The following is a 20,548-nucleotide window of genomic DNA, read 5'->3' as shown; positions in this document are numbered from 1 at the left end:
GCACACAGCTACTCGCGCACACAGCGCATTTCCTTTTTAACACAGCAACTCGCGCACACAGCGCATTTCTATTTGCACACAGCAACTCGCGCCCACCGCGCTAAACCTTTTACACACAGCAAACTCGCGCACACAGCGCACTACCGCACACAGCTACTCGCGCACACAGCGCATTTCTTCTTTCACACCGCCAGAACTTGCGCACCCAGCGCCTGATCGCACCGAACACCCGTACTAAACGCCGCTACACTCGTACACTGTTCTTTTGTGCACAATCCAGCGCACCCAGCGCTTTGATGCCTCACCGCCTCACTCCACACAACGTCGATCGCAACCGAATTTCCAGGAAATTCACACTTGTCCCAAAATCGCGTTCGTCGTGATCCCACTTCTGACACCAAATGTAAGATATTGACGACGAAGACGGGAGCGGAATGGATGGAAGGAAGGCGACCAATACTCCAACACTAGAGAACAATGCTCGACACAACCGTATCACGACAACCGCAAAACCAACCGAGGGGGTGGAGGAGGTGGACCGAATGAGGGAGACCGTTGACACAGACTTCTTTTTGTTCTGACGGTGTTTCTTTATTGAGTTCTGATCAACGACTGACTGCTCAGCCCAAGTTCTCTTCTTTATAACGTTATTCCGATTCGCATCAGGCAATACCATTTTGCCACTATTCTTACATATATATATATATATATATATATATATATATATATATATATATATATATATGTAGCGACCAGACCGCCATCTGGCGTGAGAATCGTGAGCGATCGTGACATCCAGGGACAAGGACACGGATCTCCGTGAAGCGCACTCACCAGGCACACGAATGTGTCAAAGTGACGTGCGCCGCGTGTCCAGCGCTACACTTCCTGCTGTCAGCGAGCACATTCTCTCTCTTGCGACCCAACCTCGAAAGCGAACAGACCTCTTCCTTCGCTCCGCGCTCGAAACTTCCTCAACGTGAAACCCTCTCGCACGAACGTGCGCAACCGTTCATAATATAGTGTAAAATAAAGTTCCGTATTACCTACTCACGAAACCCAACGCGTTCGCGACATAAAAAATTAGGGACCACTTTTGTGGTGCCCCTAAAACTGGTGACCCCGACGTGATCGCGTGCGCGAGTGAGTGAGTGGTAACCTGACGAACATCGTGTCCAGCCGGAAAAAACGTGTTTCCATTGTTCCACGGTCCGGTCCGACGACAACGTTCCCCCCCATCATCGAGGAGCGGCCGACCACGAAGGAGGCACCACGCAAGCGCAGCCAGCGAAAAAAACCCCCGTGCACAAACCCCGAACTCACGTGAGTGCAAATCGACACCGAAGGTGGCCGACAGTGAAGAACACGGTTCTGCACACTTAAAAATATTTCACGACCTCGGTTAAAAATACTGCCGAAATTTGTCGGCTCTTTCGATTCTTGCTGATATGTCAGTTGAAAAATCCCAGTAGCCGAAAATCAGTACCATTTAAAACTGAAATATCAGTTAAATAAATATTTCAACCGAAACTCGGCAACCCAACTTGCCGAGAACATACGTTAACACTGCTGTCACCGAGCTCGTCCGTCAAAATAACCGAGATTTCAGCTTTACTGTTTGGATTAGCCGAGGCTCGGTATTTTATCTGTCATTCGCCATTCTGTTAATCTCGTGCTAATGAAACGAAAACTTTTCGGAGTGATGTTGTGATGTAAAAGTAAAAGTGTAAAAATATAAGTGAAAATGAGTCTCTCAGCGTGATAAAAAACCGAGTATCAGTAGCGTGCGATCGAGCACGGGTATGGAACGGGGTTGGGGTTAGGAAACTCCATCAGCGCACGCAATCGGTGCTCTTCAGAGCGTCACTCGGAGCAGTCCCTATTGAAGGATCATATGTGGAAGCTAATCCGATTGGTTCAACCTTAGCCAGGCCGTTCAGACTTCCAGGATTCATTTCCGGTCACCTACACGAGTAAGTAAGTATCAACACTCGAACACGTAAAATCTAAACAGGGTTCACTCAGAGTTGTTTCACTCTGCCCGCTTTACAGAACCGTGCCTGTACCAGTGCCCGCTCCTTGCCCGGCTCATTTTCCTGTAAATATACCACATCCAAACGCTGTGCCCCATCCAGCGGATGAACCAATGCCTGTCCCTACGCTTCACACCAGAAATCTCATAAGAATAGGGTGACTTTCTGCCGTCCTGCTACAGTAAGGGGCACGATAGTGACATCATGCTGCAGAAGATGTACACCGGCCATCATCATAGGCTCAGACTGCTATGACTATTTCTCCCAGTAAATAATATTATTTATTTATGTTACCTAAATAAACCCACTTGATACGCAAATAAAACCACTAAAATAAAGATAAAATGTTTTTATATTTAGCCGAAATCTCGATTTGCTCTAACCGAAAATCTCGGTTAAACGTAAACGTCAAAACAAAATGTCATTAACCGAGATGTCGGCAACAGAAATTTAACCGAGATTTTGCCGAGATCTCACTTGTGCAGATCTCGGCAAAAATTAACCGAGATTCGGCAAAATTTTTTAAGAGTGTGGAACATTTTTACCCGACGGAGCGACCGATTCTAGCGGAAAAGTTTCCTCTCGGTGCTGAGCGATCGCCGAACATTTTGCTGACACACCCCGCGCCGTGTCGCACACCCGCCGAGCATTTTGGTACCCGTACGTGTTTGCGCACCCGCCGATCATAACCTCACACGTACCGCCGAGCGCGCTCCAGACCCACGCGGTTTTTGTGTGTGCACCGTGTGTGTGTGTGTGTGGGTGAATGTGCGCAGGCCGACACCGAGCGGATTGCGTCAGAATTTTGCTCGAGCTACGTTCGTCATATTTTTCGACCGTGCACCGAAGACGTCGTCAGCGCACGCAGCCATCCCCAAGTAGCAACCGAAGCTTTTTTCTCCCAGTTTCAACCCCCTCATGTCCAAAAACTGCCTTCGCTTACTATTCCTATCCCGTTTCTACATTCCACAACGTTTGTTGCGTTCTCGCTCATCAGGGTGTTAGTCAATTCTCTCTTGCCACACGAAGAGAATTCTCCTGCACACTTCGTATGTTGGATTCTACCCATCCCTGTTGAACACACGTCATTTTCTTCCATCGCACTCATCAGGGTGTTTGCTCTTTTCCATCCAAGCCAAAGAGCGACTTCAGTGTGCTCTGAACCGTGGATGTGAGAGTGTGTGTTTGTGTGCTGCGTGAACTATTTTTCCTGCGTGAAACACTTTCCATACTGCGCCATCCGCGGTGTTCTTTCTGCTTCATCGGAGGACGAATTTTTATCATCTAATTGTTTGGGTAAGTGTCCTTTTCTAAGTGTCTAGTGCTATGTGACATTTATTCTAATTCTAATATTATTCTAATATGCAATGTTTTGCACATTACAAGTTTCAGATGTGTGCTGCTACCGCTAGCTGTTCCTAAAACTACTTAAAAAGTGTGACACTGTGTGCACAGGCGTTAGAGTTTCAATTGATCCTCAAGCACAAAGGTAAGTTTGTCACATCTTTAAATCAAGTGTAATCTTTTTAACAAAGTGTGTCTATTAATTGTGTACTTTCATCAACAGCCTTCATACAACACCGCGGTTGAGGCGCGCCAAATCTGATGACATCTTTCCTGAACCAAGCAGGCTGAACACGCGCACCACCACGGGCTCCAGCGCGGTGTGAAGAGGGAAGAAGAAAAGACAGAATTGGAAACAGCCGCGCCAGGCTTCCAACCACCGTGTGTGTGTATGTAAGTATGTGAGAACACATGTGTGAATCTTCTTGTGGGAACTGCAAAAAGAAGAGAATAAAGAGTGTGAAGCAGCTAGACTGCCGCAACCAAATCAAGAGAGTGAATTCTCATTTCAATCCGAAAAACTAGAAACACGAGAGAGGACACGAAGCGCTTTCGGGTTTTTTTTCGCCTTCGCGCACATTTTGCTTTATGCGCGCGAAAAAGTGAGCCTTGATCAGCGCGATGGCTCCCATACAAAGGCCTTCGGCTTTGCTATCTGGGTCGTTCTCTTCTCGCCGACACCACCGACCGAACGCCACCGAAGATCATCGCCCCTCGTTTCTCACACCACCGGCGTCATCGACGAACGCAGCCAACGAGCGACTAATCCTAACACGATCGACCGCGTGTGCGGATTTTTCGTCGCCGAAGGATCGACCTAGCCAACCTCAGCTGGACTTGCTTGCGCCCCCGCCACTAAGGTAAGATCCACCCTTTTTTAACTAACCTTAGTCGTAAGGATGTTGCACAGTCCGCCGGTCCGCGACGTATCGACTCCCGATGGCGTAACCCCGAGTGCCGATCCAGCCGCGAGTGGATCCAAATCGCCTCACGTACCAACACCGCCCGTTCCGAATACCCCGCGCGTACCAGGGCCGTCCGCCTGCGACGCCATGTTTATGCCGCCCGAATCGCAGATTGACACTTTGAATGCCATGCAGCTGAAACCACCGGAGATGGACACCACTGACATTCAAACCTTTTTCTTCGCATTGGAAAACTGGTTCGATGCGTGGAATATCACCACGAACCAACATATTCGCCGTTTTAACATTCTTAGAACGCGTATACCGCTTCGTGTCCTTCCTGAGCTTCGCCCCCTGTTGGAGAACATTCGACAGTACGCTACGGACCGTTACGAGGTAGCAAAGCGTGCAATAATTGAGCACTTTGAAGAGTCGCAACGAAGCCGCTTGCATCGTCTGCTTGCCGAAATGAACCTCGGGGACCGAAAACCATCGCAGCTATTAGCGGAGATGCGCCGCGCCGCAAATGGAGCAATGACGGACTCTATGCTGGTAGATTTGTGGATCGGCCGTCTCCCGCCATACGTCCAGTCCGCCGTTATTGCCACTAACACGGATACCAACGATCGAGCTAAAGTAGCAGACTCTGTTATGGATTCGTTCGCGTTATACCACCGAACGGGCCCGTACCAAACCATCCACGAAGTACGCAACGAGGACTTCGAACGTCTTTCTCGGCAAGTAACGGAATTAGGTCAGCGCTTGGACGCCGTACTGAGCAGGCTCAACGAACGAGAACGCGCGCGACCACGCTCACGTACCCGGCAACGTCAACCGAACCAGGATGCGGTAACACCCAGCGGACACTGCTATTACCACACGCAATACGGGCAAGCGGCGCGGAACTGTCGTCCCCCCTGCTCCTTCAACAATCGGCGGCAGGGTAGTAACTCGGCCACTGCTTCCGATTGACGCTTAACCAGAGGCCAACCTCAACAGATACACGTACTTTCGACCCATAGCTATCGTCTCGTAATAACCGATCCAAAAACTAACATCAAATTCTTAATCGATACCGCTGCAGACGTTTCAGTAATCCCTCGACAACACAGTTCCGTCCCGAGTAAACCCTCCACCATGAAGCTGTTCGCCGCTAATTCTACACCAATCCAGGTTTACGGAGAGTCGCTCTATACTCTCGATTTGGGACTTCGCCGATCTTTCCTTTGGAACTTCATCATCGCAGACGTGGGGACAGCGATTATTGGAGCCGATTTTCTCCAACATTTCCATCTGCTCGTGGACTTGCGCAAAAAATGTCTTGTCGACGCCTTAACGAACGTACGTTCTACCGGAGTGCCGAGCCAAAACCCGTCGGAACCAACCGTAAAAGTATGTGATTCCACCTCACCGATCGCCACTCTCCTAAAGGAATTTCCCGGGTTAACTGCACTATCCACTCCTGGCACCTTACTGCAGTCCGAAGTGACACACCGAATCGAAACGACGGGGCAACCAACATTCGCAAGACCTCGCCGATTACCACCCGAAAAGTACGCAGCTGCCCGCAAAGAGTTCGAATCACTCGTCCAGCTCGGAGTGTGCCGCCCCTCGAATAGCAGCTGGGCCAGCCCGCTACATATGACAAAAAAGGCCGACGGCACCTGGCGCCCTTGTGGTGATTACCGCGCCCTAAATGCAAAAACCGTGCCCGACCGTTATCCACTACCGTTTTTACAGGACTTCACGATGCATTTGCAAGACAAGATCATATTTTCCAAGGTCGATTTGCACAAAGCATACCACCAGATACCAATTCATCCGGATGATATAGCGAAGACAGCCATCACGACACCCTTTGGACTTTACGAGTTCACTACCATGCCTTTCGGATTGAGGAACGCAGCGCAAACATTCCAACGCCTTATCCATGATGTCCTACGAGGACTCGAGTTTGTTTTCCCGTATATCGACGATATGATCGTAGCATCAACGTCCGAGGCAGAACACCACGAACACTTACGCCAACTTTTCGAACGATTGGAGAAGCACCAACTAGCCATCAATCCAGCCAAGTGCGAGTTCTACCGGAACGAGATTTCCTTTCTGGGCCATCTGGTCAACGCTTCTGGTATTCGTCCTCTCCCCGATCGAGTCCAAGCCATCAGCGAGCTGCCACAGCCAACGACGATTATGGAGTTGAAGAAGTTCCTCGCCATGATAAACTACTACCGACGTTTTCTGCCGCACGCCCTGGAAACGCAAGGTATACTTCTCGAGATGACTCCAGGTAACAAAAAGAAGGACAGAACGCCATTAACCTGGTCGCTAGAAGCTTCCGAAGCATTCGCCCAATGCAAAGAGCAACTGAAACGTGCAACGTTATTGGCACATCCCGTGAAGAACGCCGAACTTTCTCTATGGACCGACGCTTCAGATTTCGCAGCCGGAGCCGTACTTCACCAACGCACCAACGAAGACCTGCAACCACTAGGCTTCTTCTCGAAACGTCTCGAAAAGGCACAGCAAAAGTACTCGACCTATGACCGAGAACTTACCGCCATCTATCTCGCCATACGACACTTCCGATACCAGCTAGAGGGTCGGGAATTCTGTATTTATACAGACCACAAGCCTCTAACCTTCGCCTTCCGACAAACGCACGACAATGCCTCACCTCGACGAGCCCGGCAGTTAGACTTCATTGGCCAGTTTTCCACCGACATCCGTCACATCGCCGGAAAAGACAACGTTACAGCCGATCTGCTCTCCCGCATAGAGACAGTGCACGCGACACCGACCATCGATTATGAGCGATTAGCAGAAGAACAAGAGCGCGACCCTGAACTTTCCGACATTCCCAGTGGGAAAATTCAGACGGACTTGTTCCTGCAGAAGACACCAATACCGGGAAGCCCCAAGTCACTCTACGCCGACTGCCCTGGAGGTATCATCAGACCGTACATCACCCGATCGTTTCGAACACAACTTCTCCACGCCGTACATGATCTCAGTCATCCCGGAGCCCGCGCCACAGCTAGACTAATAACAGAGCGTTTCGTGTGGCTCAATGCAAGGAAGGAATCCCAGGACTTCGCTCGGAACTGCTTAGCCTGCCAGCGCGCTAAGGTAGGAAGGCACGTCAAAAGCCCCTTGATACCATACCCTGCAACAACAGCGAGGTTCAGTCATATCAACGTAGACATCATTGGACCATTTCCCATCAGTAACGGTAACCGATACTGCCTTACGATAATCGACCGATTTACTCGCTGGCCAGAAGCAATACCGATCTCGGATATCACCGCATCTACCGTCGTATCAGCACTACTATTCCACTGGATCGCCCGATTCGGAGTTCCGGCGCACGTAACAACGGACCAAGGGAGACAATTCGAATCCTCCTTGTTCAAAGAGTTGACGAAAGCCCTAGGAACGAAACACATCCGTACGACAGCCTATCACCCGCAGGCAAATGGAATAATCGAGAGGTGGCACCGCACTCTTAAAGCAGCAATCACCTGCAAAGACACCGCAAGATGGAGCGAACACCTACCGCTAATACTGCTTGGGCTACGAACCACGTTCAAAAATGACATCAACGCCTCGCCAGCCGAACTTGTGTATGGAACGACGTTGACCATCCCGGCAGAATTCTTCATCGCGAAACCGCAAAATGCCCTCGCCGACCAATCCGACTTCGCCAAAACGTTAGAGGAGACGATGAGCAGCATTCGACCACAGAGCACCGCTTGGCATACCAACCGCACACCGTTCGTGCATTCCGATCTGAACAAGTGTACTCACGTGTTCATACGCGACGACACCGTCCGACCTGCACTAACTACACCTTACCACGGTCCATATAAGGTTCTTACACGCAATCCTAAGTCTTTTCAGATACTCCTACGTGGACAGCCAACGCTGGTTTCGATCGACCGCTTAAAACCAGCGTATGGTGCAGAAGAGGAAGCCACCCCGGCCCCGCAGTGCTCGTGGGAAGGGCTAACGACAAACCTGCTGCCGCCAACAACCGACCACTCGGAAACTCTGCCGTTACCGGACGTCCAGGCAAATTCGGACCGCAGAGACGCCACCGCAGCCTCCAAACCGACGTCGCGCGAACAACCAGTGCGTAATCAGACGACACCCGCACCACCATCGCACCCGACGACATCGAGACAAACCGACCGAGCCGCCGTCGACGCCCCACCACCCTCCATCCTACGCCGCAACGACCAGACGGTATCGACCGGCGTCACCAGGTCTCAGCGGAAGGTCATCATACCTCTACGTTACCGGTGACACCGCTCTAGGAGGGGAGTACTGTAGCGACCAGACCGCCATCTGGCGTGAGAATCGTGAGCGATCGTGACATCCAGGGACAAGGACACGGATCTCCGTGAAGCGCACTCACCAGGCACACGAATGTGTCAAAGTGACGTGCGCCGCGTGTCCAGCGCTACACTTCCTGCTGTCAGCGAGCACATTCTCTCTCTTGCGACCCAACCTCGAAAGCGAACAGACCTCTTCCTTCGCTCCGCGCTCGAAACTTCCTCAACGTGAAACCCTCTCGCACGAACGTGCGCAACCGTTCATAATATAGTGTAAAATAAAGTTCCGTATTACCTACTCACGAAACCCAACGCGTTCGCGACATAAAAAATTAGGGACCACTTTTGTGGGGCCCCTAAATATATATATATATATATATATATATATATATATATATATATATATATATATATATATATATATATATATATATATATATATATATATATATATATATATATATATATATATATATATATATATTGTAGACGTATCATAAATATGAACCTTGGTCAACCTCACCTCAAAATGTATGTATACCTTATCCTTAACTGTCAAAAGGATATGACAACGTCTGTCATTCGAAAACGGAATCACAAATAAACAAGTCGGAAAAACCTTGCTCCGTAAAAAACTCGTTCGGAATAAAACCTTAGTTTACATGTCAGAAGTGGGATTAATCTACAAGTATGCCTACAACAGAAGAAATAAAATGGTCATTAGACGCAGCTGGTATTGAATACCCAGAGACGGCAAAGGCGACGCAACTACGACAATTGTTTGCAGACAACGTGAAGAAGACAACAAGTCAGGAAATGGCGGCTGATAAAACACGTGGAGATGGTGATGACATAACCTCAAATGACGAAGCCGCTGCTATAGCCTCACTCGAAATGAAAGTAAAACGCCTGGAGCTAGAAAAAAAACTTTTATCTTTAGAAGAAGAAATAGCTGAGCTTTAACCAACTCACCTTAAACCAATATCAATGAATACTATTCAATATATAGAAACAATAGTGCCAAAGTTCACCGGAGAAGGCGATGAAGATGTGTGTGCTTGGATTCGTTCCCTTGAGGACATTTTCGTTATGACAAACGTCCCAGAGCCTCAAAAACTGCCGCTTTTGCGTCGATCGTTAACGAGCACAGCTGTTTTATTGGCACAAACTACTAAATCAAAAAATTACGAGGAGTTGAAGGGCGAATTGCTAAAAGAATTTAACAACAAGCCTTCTAAAGAAGTCATCTATAAAAATCTTAGAGCACGCCATCTGAACGCTAACGAAACAACGCTTAGATATTTGTTAGACATGCAACACATTGCAGCGGCAGCTTCAATTCCGGAAAACGAACTGGTGCATATCATCATTGACGGTCTCGGTGACCCCATACATACTGCATCCATGCGATTCATCGCAAAATCGATCGAGACGCTGAAACCTCTATTGAAAGAGTATGAATATATACGAACACGTGTACAGACAACGGTCCAGAAATCGTCTGTTCAACAACCACGAGTCCAGATTGCGCGAGCTGAACCAAACCAGTCGACTCCCAGATGCCTTAATTGCCGGAAATATGGACATTCGGAAAACTTCTGCCGCATGCCGATTCGACTTCCGCGGTCCTGTTTCAAGTGCGGTCAGACTGATCATGTCTATCGAAATTGTCCTCAACGGGTTCAGCAGATTGCCGTTACTACAAATGGTCCTGAACATCTAGAAACAACGCCTGTGACGGAACCAGTTTTTACTCTTAACGCCAACCAAGAGGTAAGTGTTGCCTATAAGAGTCAAGATGTATGGAGCAAATCACTAAAATTAGTTTCTCTTTTGGATACTGGTAGCCCTAAAAGCTTCGTTAATGAAAACGTTCTCCCTAAATCTCTTGTTGGAGAACCTAGGACGTCCATGTTGCGTGGAATAGGAGGCCCAAATTTATTAACGTTAGGATTTGTGGAGATGCGAGTACAACTTGCCAAGACCACGATACGTCACACCTTTATCGTCCTTCCAAAAATATACATGGAATGGCCAATGATTCTTGGTAGAGATGCATTATCCAAGTTAAATATTCAACTCAATCAGATTCAAAATACGTACACTATAAACACTTTATTGAACATGAATAATATGAAAAAGCTGCCTTTAATAAAAACGAATTTATATCAAAAGCTCCATACACTTGACATTGTAAAGAGGTCAGTCGCACGTCGGGAGGGAGATTGCTCATTTTCTGCTTTAGCTCATGAGTCGATCGATGTGTTTACCGATACATTTTCTTCTTTGTGTATGATAGATGTTGTTGATCAAACAAATCCCATTGATATTGGTAAAAACCTTACAAAATACCAAAGTGAAGCTGTAATTGAATCGATAACAAAAAATTATTTAGAGTTTCCTACAAATGCAATCGTACCCTCAACTTATACTATGAAAATAAATCTCTTACATGACACTCCTATTTCTACCAAACCAAGACGGTTGTCATTTGCTGAAAGAGAAAAAGTAAAAGTAATAGTAAAGGACCTGCTAGAAAAAAATATCATACGCCCAAGTAACTCACCATACGCGTCTGCCTTAGTCCTGGTTCGAAAGAAAAATGGCGAAGTTAGAAAATGTGTTGATTACAGACCATTAAATAAAGTAACAGTTCGTGATAATTTTCCATTGCCTCTTATAGACACCTGCCTAGAACATTTGGGACATAAACAATACTTTACGTTACTAGACCTCAAAAGCGGATTTCATCAGTTAGTTATGGATGAAGAATCGATTAAATATACGGCGTTCGTTACACCTGATGGGCAGTACGAATATACCCGCATGCCCTTCGGATTGAAAAATGCTCCGGCTGAGTTCCAACGCTTTATTAATTCGGTACTTAGAGAATTTATTGAACGAGGGGAATTGGTAGTGTATATAGACGACATTTTGATTGCTTCAAAAGATTTTGACCAACATCGTGAACTGATCGGACAAGTGTTAAACGCGATACGCAAAAATGGTTTGGAGTTACGACTGGACAAATGCAAATTTGCCCAAAGGGAATTAGAATACCTTGGTTACAATGCAAACTGTTTAGGAATACGTCCGAGTGAACATCATATTAAATCAATTAAAAACTACCCCTTTCCTCGTAGCAAGAAACAAGTTCAACAGTGCTTAGGCTTATTTTCATTTTTTCGGCGGTTCATCTTTTTCAAATATTGCAAAACCACTAACAAACTTATTAAAAGAAAAAGTACCATTTGAGTTTACTAATGAATGCATTCAATCATTCGAAACTTTACGAAATAAACTTATTCAATCACCTGAGCTGTCAATTTACGACCCTAGCAGAGAAACCGAACTACATTGCGATGCAAGTTCTACTGGTTTTGGATCGGTTTTACTACAAAAACAAGATGATGATAAGTTTCACCCAATTGCTTACTTTTCAAAAACAACATCGGACGATGAATCCAAATTACATAGTTATGAGCTGGAGACACTTTCAGTAATTTACGCACTCCAAAGATTTCACACTTACGTCCATGGCATTCCCATAAAAATAGTAACAGATTGTAACTCATTGGTCCAAACACTGCAAAACCGCAATTTATCAGCAAAAATCGCTCGTTGGTCATTATTCCTAGAAAATTATGACTATTCAATGCAACATAGGCCTGGATCATCTATGCCTCATGTAGATGCATTAAGTCGAATAGAACACGTAGCAGTGATAGATGATCTGGATATAGATTTCCAATTACGGATTGCACAAGCTCGTGATGTAAATATTCAAAAAATAAAAACTGAACTACAGTCTAGGTCAGTAAGTGATTTCACTCTTCGTGATGGAGTAGTATACAAACAGTCTTCACCAGGTCGATTTAAATTCTATGTACCATCAGAAATGATTAACAATGTAATTCGATATATTCACGAAAAAATAGGACATCTGGCAGTCGATAAATGCTATTTACAAATCAATAAGAATTATTATTTTTCACAAATGAAAACTAGAATTCACAATTACATTAAAAACTGTATGAAATGTGTTATATATTCCGCCCCCGTGAAAACTAATCATAAAAACTTATACACTATACCTAAAATTGCCAATCCCTTTGATACATTACATATCGATTTCATAGGTCCTCTTCCTTCAATAGATTCAAAGAAGAAACATTTGCTAGTAGTAATAGATAGTTTCACAAAGTTTACAAAGTTATACCCAACAATATCTACAAGCACCCGTGAAGTGTGCAATGCTCTTAAATTATACATGTCATATTACAGTCGCCCTAAGCGAATAATTAGCGATAGAGCAACATGTTTTACGTCCGATGATTTTTCAAATTTTGTATCATCTCGAGGAATTACACATATACTAAACGCAACAGGATCACCTCAGGCAAATGGGCAAGTAGAACGGGTCAACCGCGTCCTACGACCTATTTTAAGCAAACTTACGAATCCGACTAATCATGCTGATTGGACAGTTCAAATTCCATCGGTTGAATATGCGCTCAATAATACAATTCACGCATCTACTCACTTCTCTCCATCTGTACTTTTATTTGGAACAGAACAACGAGGACCGATTCTAGATGAACTGACAGAATACCTAAATGATCAAAATCAAGCTTCACCTTGGGATTTTAATACAATACGAACCATAGCATCGAATAATATTACCAAGCATCAAGGGATTAATGAACGACAACATGCTATCAAATCTAAACCAGCACCTGTGTTTACTGAAGGGGAATTTGTGGTCATGCGCAATATAAATAACACCGTCAATTCAAACAAAAAATTTGTTGCTCGATACAAGGGCCCCTATGTTATACACAAAATACTTCCAAACGATCGGTACGTCGTCCGTGACATTGATGAGTGTCAAATGACTCAAATAGCTTATGACGGAATTTTGGAAGCTGATAAAATAAGACGATGGATAGTCCCTCTCCCTGGTGGCGATTGACTCTTTACAAACAATCTTGGGCAACACTAATAGGATAGGGATTGAGGGCAATTAATGAAGTCAGGAAAGGCCGAGCTGTAGACGTATCATAAATATGAACCTTGGTCAACCTCACCTCAAAATGTATGTATACCTTATCCTTAACTGTCAAAAGGATACGACAACGTCTGTCATTCGAAAACGGAATCACAAATAAACAAGTCGGAAAAACCTTGCTCCGTAAAAAACTCGTTTGGAATAAAACCTTTGGAATATATATATACCTATATATACCTTTGTTCACAAAACCCCGTCGACTATCATATGGAGAGCGAAATCAAGTACGTGAAATAGTTAATGACTTATTAGAAAAACAAATAATTCGTCCAAGTAATTCGCCGTATGCTTCGCCTCTAGTTTTGGTCAGAAAGAAGAGTGGGGAAATTCGCATGTGTATTGACTATAGGCCTCTCACTGTTCGAGATAATTTTCCGCTGCCGTTAATAGAAACATGTTTGGAACATTTAAGTAATAAGCGAATTTTTACATTACTAGATTTAAAAAGTGGCTTTCATCAAGTCAAAATGCACGATGATTCGATTAAATATACCTCGTTTGTTACCCCTGATGGTCAATACGAGTATGTCAAAATGCCATTCGGATTAAAAAACGCTCCTTCTGAATTCCAACGATTTATCAATAACATATTACGTGAATTTATTGAGGCAGACAAATTAGTAGTTTATTTAGACGATATCATCATTGCTTCAGTTGACTTCAATTCTCATTTGAGCACTCTTAGTGCTGTCCTTACGAGAAAAACTCATTTTATCTCCCGTATTGGCGATATTTGATCCAAAACGTGAGACAGAACTGCACTGTGATGCCAGTTCTTCTGGTTTCGGTGCGGTTTTGTTACAAAAACAAGATGATGGCAGATTCCATCCCATAGCATATTTTTCTAAGAGCACAACCACGAATGAAGCTCCATAGTTATGAACTAGAAACATTGTCGATCATATATGCTTTGAAGCGCTTTCATGTTTATGTTCATGGAATACCCGTAAAAATTGTTACAGACTGTAACTCTCTCGTGGAAACCCTCAAAAACCGTAACACCTCAGCCAAAATTGCTCGATGGTCGCTTTTCCTTGAAAATTACGAATATTCCATTCAACATCGTGCGGGTTCCTCTATGAATCATGTCGAAGCTTTAAGCAGATTGGAATCAAGTTGCGCTGTCAATGAAATTGATTTGGACTTTCAACTACAAGTAGCTCAGGCCCGAGATTCCGACATTGAGGAAATAAAAAAAAAAAACTTAGAGTTGGGGCCTGTTGCTGGTTTTACATTGCAGGACGGGTTAGTATATCGCGTATCACCTTCCAAGGGACTACAACTATACGTTCCACGTGAAATGTCAGAAAACATCATTCGTCATGTTCATGAAAAAATAGGTCATCTAGCTGTCGACAAGACTGGTGGTCGACGTGGCATAGGGCAGGAATTCTGATAGTGTCCAAATTGAGAGCAGTTGTAGCATCTCACTACAGCGGGTGCCTGCTGGTTATCCGATGTTCTTGACACATTACTTGGCTGGCGGATGGTCCCTGATGATGATGGTGTTGCAATGTGTTGAGGGCGGATTTGCTCGTACCGTTTCAATAGTCGCTTCAAATCAGTTAAAGAACGAGCATGACGTTGTTTACAATATATATATATATATATATATATATATATATATATATATATATATATATATATATATATATATATATATATATATATATATAATCAGTTAAAGAACGAGCATGACGTTGTTTACAATATATATATATATACATATATATATATATATATATATATATATACACGCGTGTATATATATATATACACGCAATCCTAAGTCTTTTCAGATACTCCTACGTGGACAGCCAACGCTGGTTTCGATCGACCGCTTAAAACCAGCGTATGGTGCAGAAGAGGAAGCCACCCCGGCCCCGCAGTGCTCGTGGGAAGGGCTAACGACAAACCTGCTGCCGCCAACAACCGACCACTCGGAAACTCTGCCGTTACCGGACGTCCAGGCAAATTCGGACCGCAGAGACGCCACCGCAGCCTCCAAACCGACGTCGCGCGAACAACCAGTGCGTAATCAGACGACACCCGCACCACCATCGCACCCGACGACATCGAGACAAACCGACCGAGCCGCCGTCGACGCCCCACCACCCTCCATCCTACGCCGCAACGACCAGACGGTATCGACCGGCGTCACCAGGTCTCAGCGGAAGGTCATCATACCTCTACGTTACCGGTGACACCGCTCTAGGAGGGGAGTACTGTAGCGACCAGACCGCCATCTGGCGTGGGAATCGTGAGCGATCGTGACATCCAGGGACAAGGACACGGATCTCCGTGAAGCGCACTCACCAGGCACACGAATGTGTCAAAGTGACGTGCGCCGCGTGTCCAGCGCTACACTTCCTGCTGTCAGCGAGCACATTCTCTCTCTTGCGACCCAACCTCGAAAGCGAACAGACCTCTTCCTTCGCTCCGCGCTCGAAACTTCCTCAACGTGAAACCCTCTCGCACGAACGTGCGCAACCGTTCATAATATAGTGTAAAATAAAGTTCCGTATTACCTACTCACGAAACCCAACGCGTTCGCGACATAAAAAATTAGGGACCACTTTTGTGGGGCCCCTAAATATATATATATATATATATATATATATATATATATATATATATATATATATATATATATATATATATATATATATATATATATATATATATATATATATATATATATATATATATATTGTAGACGTATCATAAATATGAACCTTGGTCAACCTCACCTCAAAATGTATGTATACCTTATCCTTAACTGTCAAAAGGATATGACAACGTCTGTCATTCGAAAACGGAATCACAAATAAACAAGTCGGAAAAACCTTGCTCCGTAAAAAACTCGTTCGGAATAAAACCTTAGTTTACATGTCAGAAGTGGGATTAATCTACAAGTATGCCTACAACAGAAGAAATAAAATGGTCATTAGACGCAGCTGGTATTGAATACCCAGAGACGGCAAAGGCGACGCAACTACGACAATTGTTTGCAGACAACGTGAAGAAGACAACAAGTCAGGAAATGGCGGCTGATAAAACACGTGGAGATGGTGATGACATAACCTCAAATGACGAAGCCGCTGCTATAGCCTCACTCGAAATGAAAGTAAAACGCCTGGAGCTAGAAAAAAAACTTTTATCTTTAGAAGAAGAAATAGCTGAGCTTTAACCAACTCACCTTAAACCAATATCAATGAATACTATTCAATATATAGAAACAATAGTGCCAAAGTTCACCGGAGAAGGCGATGAAGATGTGTGTGCTTGGATTCGTTCCCTTGAGGACATTTTCGTTATGACAAACGTCCCAGAGCCTCAAAAACTGCCGCTTTTGCGTCGATCGTTAACGAGCACAGCTGTTTTATTGGCACAAACTACTAAATCAAAAAATTACGAGGAGTTGAAGGGCGAATTGCTAAAAGAATTTAACAACAAGCCTTCTAAAGAAGTCATCTATAAAAATCTTAGAGCACGCCATCTGAACGCTAACGAAACAACGCTTAGATATTTGTTAGACATGCAACACATTGCAGCGGCAGCTTCAATTCCGGAAAACGAACTGGTGCATATCATCATTGACGGTCTCGGTGACCCCATACATACTGCATCCATGCGATTCATCGCAAAATCGATCGAGACGCTGAAACCTCTATTGAAAGAGTATGAATATATACGAACACGTGTACAGACAACGGTCCAGAAATCGTCTGTTCAACAACCACGAGTCCAGATTGCGCGAGCTGAACCAAACCAGTCGACTCCCAGATGCCTTAATTGCCGGAAATATGGACATTCGGAAAACTTCTGCCGCATGCCGATTCGACTTCCGCGGTCCTGTTTCAAGTGCGGTCAGACTGATCATGTCTATCGAAATTGTCCTCAACGGGTTCAGCAGATTGCCGTTACTACAAATGGTCCTGAACATCTAGAAACAACGCCTGTGACGGAACCAGTTTTTACTCTTAACGCCAACCAAGAGGTAAGTGTTGCCTATAAGAGTCAAGATGTATGGAGCAAATCACTAAAATTAGTTTCTCTTTTGGATACTGGTAGCCCTAAAAGCTTCGTTAATGAAAACGTTCTCCCTAAATCTCTTGTTGGAGAACCTAGGACGTCCATGTTGCGTGGAATAGGAGGCCCAAATTTATTAACGTTAGGATTTGTGGAGATGCGAGTACAACTTGCCAAGACCACGATACGTCACACCTTTATCGTCCTTCCAAAAATATACATGGAATGGCCAATGATTCTTGGTAGAGATGCATTATCCAAGTTAAATATTCAACTCAATCAGATTCAAAATACGTACACTATAAACACTTTATTGAACATGAATAATATGAAAAAGCTGCCTTTAATAAAAACGAATTTATATCAAAAGCTCCATACACTTGACATTGTAAAGAGGTCAGTCGCACGTCGGGAGGGAGATTGCTCATTTTCTGCTTTAGCTCATGAGTCGATCGATGTGTTTACCGATACATTTTCTTCTTTGTGTATGATAGATGTTGTTGATCAAACAAATCCCATTGATATTGGTAAAAACCTTACAAAATACCAAAGTGAAGCTGTAATTGAATCGATAACAAAAAATTATTTAGAGTTTCCTACAAATGCAATCGTACCCTCAACTTATACTATGAAAATAAATCTCTTACATGACACTCCTATTTCTACCAAACCAAGACGGTTGTCATTTGCTGAAAGAGAAAAAGTAAAAGTAATAGTAAAGGACCTGCTAGAAAAAAATATCATACGCCCAAGTAACTCACCATACGCGTCTGCCTTAGTCCTGGTTCGAAAGAAAAATGGCGAAGTTAGAAAATGTGTTGATTACAGACCATTAAATAAAGTAACAGTTCGTGATAATTTTCCATTGCCTCTTATAGACACCTGCCTAGAACATTTGGGACATAAACAATACTTTACGTTACTAGACCTCAAAAGCGGATTTCATCAGTTAGTTATGGATGAAGAATCGATTAAATATACGGCGTTCGTTACACCTGATGGGCAGTACGAATATACCCGCATGCCCTTCGGATTGAAAAATGCTCCGGCTGAGTTCCAACGCTTTATTAATTCGGTACTTAGAGAATTTATTGAACGAGGGGAATTGGTAGTGTATATAGACGACATTTTGATTGCTTCAAAAGATTTTGACCAACATCGTGAACTGATCGGACAAGTGTTAAACGCGATACGCAAAAATGGTTTGGAGTTACGACTGGACAAATGCAAATTTGCCCAAAGGGAATTAGAATACCTTGGTTACAATGCAAACTGTTTAGGAATACGTCCGAGTGAACATCATATTAAATCAATTAAAAACTACCCCTTTCCTCGTAGCAAGAAACAAGTTCAACAGTGCTTAGGCTTATTTTCATTTTTTCGGCGGTTCATCTTTTTCAAATATTGCAAAACCACTAACAAACTTATTAAAAGAAAAAGTACCATTTGAGTTTACTAATGAATGCATTCAATCATTCGAAACTTTACGAAATAAACTTATTCAATCACCTGAGCTGTCAATTTACGACCCTAGCAGAGAAACCGAACTACATTGCGATGCAAGTTCTACTGGTTTTGGATCGGTTTTACTACAAAAACAAGATGATGATAAGTTTCACCCAATTGCTTACTTTTCAAAAACAACATCGGACGATGAATCCAAATTACATAGTTATGAGCTGGAGACACTTTCAGTAATTTACGCACTCCAAAGATTTCACACTTACGTCCATGGCATTCCCATAAAAATAGTAACAGATTGTAACTCATTGGTCCAAACACTGCAAAACCGCAATTTATCAGCAAAAATCGCTCGTTGGTCATTATTCCTAGAAAATTATGACTATTCAATGCAACATAGGCCTGGATCATCTATGCCTCATGTAGATGCATTAAGTCGAATAGAACACGTAGCAGTGATAGATGATCTGGATATAGATTTCCAATTACGGATTGCACAAGCTCGTGATGTAAATATTCAAAAAATAAAAACTGAACTACAGTCTAGGTCAGTAAGTGATTTCACTCTTCGTGATGGAGTAGTATACAAACAGTCTTCACCAGGTCGATTTAAATTCTATGTACCATCAGAAATGATTAACAATGTAATTCGATATATTCACGAAAAAATAGGACATCTGGCAGTCGATAAATGCTATTTACAAATCAATAAGAATTATTATTTTTCACAAATGAAAACTAGAATTCACAATTACATTAAAAACTGTATGAAATGTGTTATATATTCCGCCCCCGTGAAAACTAATCATAAAAACTTATACACTATACCTAAAATTGCCAATCCCTTTGATACATTAAGGCCGGGCTACATTGATCGTACTCCTGAGTGTAATTTTTGTGAACGCGTACGCCATCTAGCGGCGGCGGGTCGAAGCTAGAGGCTGGTATAATTTATCTGTCAAAAAGCGTTTTGGGTCGAGGAGCCTATAATTTTGATCACAAACCAGTAAACAAACAGCTCGGTGAGTATGTTCGATATTTTGTCGTGTATGTTTTTTTGAAAATATGTGGTAATTTAACATACATATTGTATTTCTAGCCATGGAACAAGCAGGAAGCAGTCGACGCAATGAAAAAATAGTAAGTACAACTGTTTTTAACGAAAATTGTGTGTGTGTGTGTGAACTGTTGTCTGTGAATCGCCGGCTCGGCTCGGGGCCGCAATTGTGCTGAACATTTTATTGAAAAATGTAGTGTTTGTAGGTTTCACAAGTGCTTAAATAATTTGTTGTAGGGTTTGTCCATCTATTTCATCATTTAAACTACATTGCAGAGTGTGTGAAACTGGTTGTTCGTTTTGGTATTGTAGCG

General features: G+C 43.8%; 1 protein-coding gene and 1 long non-coding RNA gene across 2 annotated transcripts; one reads left to right on the top strand and one right to left on the bottom strand.

Annotated features, from left to right (window-relative positions):
- The first annotated feature begins 4,276 nt into the window (after positions 1 to 4,276).
- Positions 4,277 to 5,254, top strand: LOC125907306 (uncharacterized). The gene has a single exon (XM_049608910.1). The coding sequence runs from the start codon at positions 4,277 to 4,279 to the stop codon at positions 5,252 to 5,254; it is 978 nt and encodes a 325-aa protein (XP_049464867.1).
- A 4,071-nt stretch (positions 5,255 to 9,325) lies between these two features.
- LOC125907500 (uncharacterized) lies at positions 9,326 to 9,680 on the bottom strand. The gene is made up of 2 exons (XR_007452720.1): positions 9,589 to 9,680; positions 9,326 to 9,531 (listed from the first exon to the last, which is right to left on the bottom strand). It is a non-coding gene; the product is annotated as an uncharacterized LOC125907500 (long non-coding RNA).
- Positions 9,681 to 20,548: the final 10,868 nt, after the last annotated feature.

The sequence above is a fragment of the Anopheles coluzzii genome, chromosome 3 (assembly GCF_943734685.1).
Source record: "Anopheles coluzzii chromosome 3, AcolN3, whole genome shotgun sequence".
Taxonomy (NCBI): Eukaryota; Metazoa; Arthropoda; class Insecta; order Diptera; family Culicidae; genus Anopheles; species Anopheles coluzzii.
Note: the sequence above shows the minus strand (reverse complement) of the source record. Positions and strands in the feature narration are given on the sequence as shown.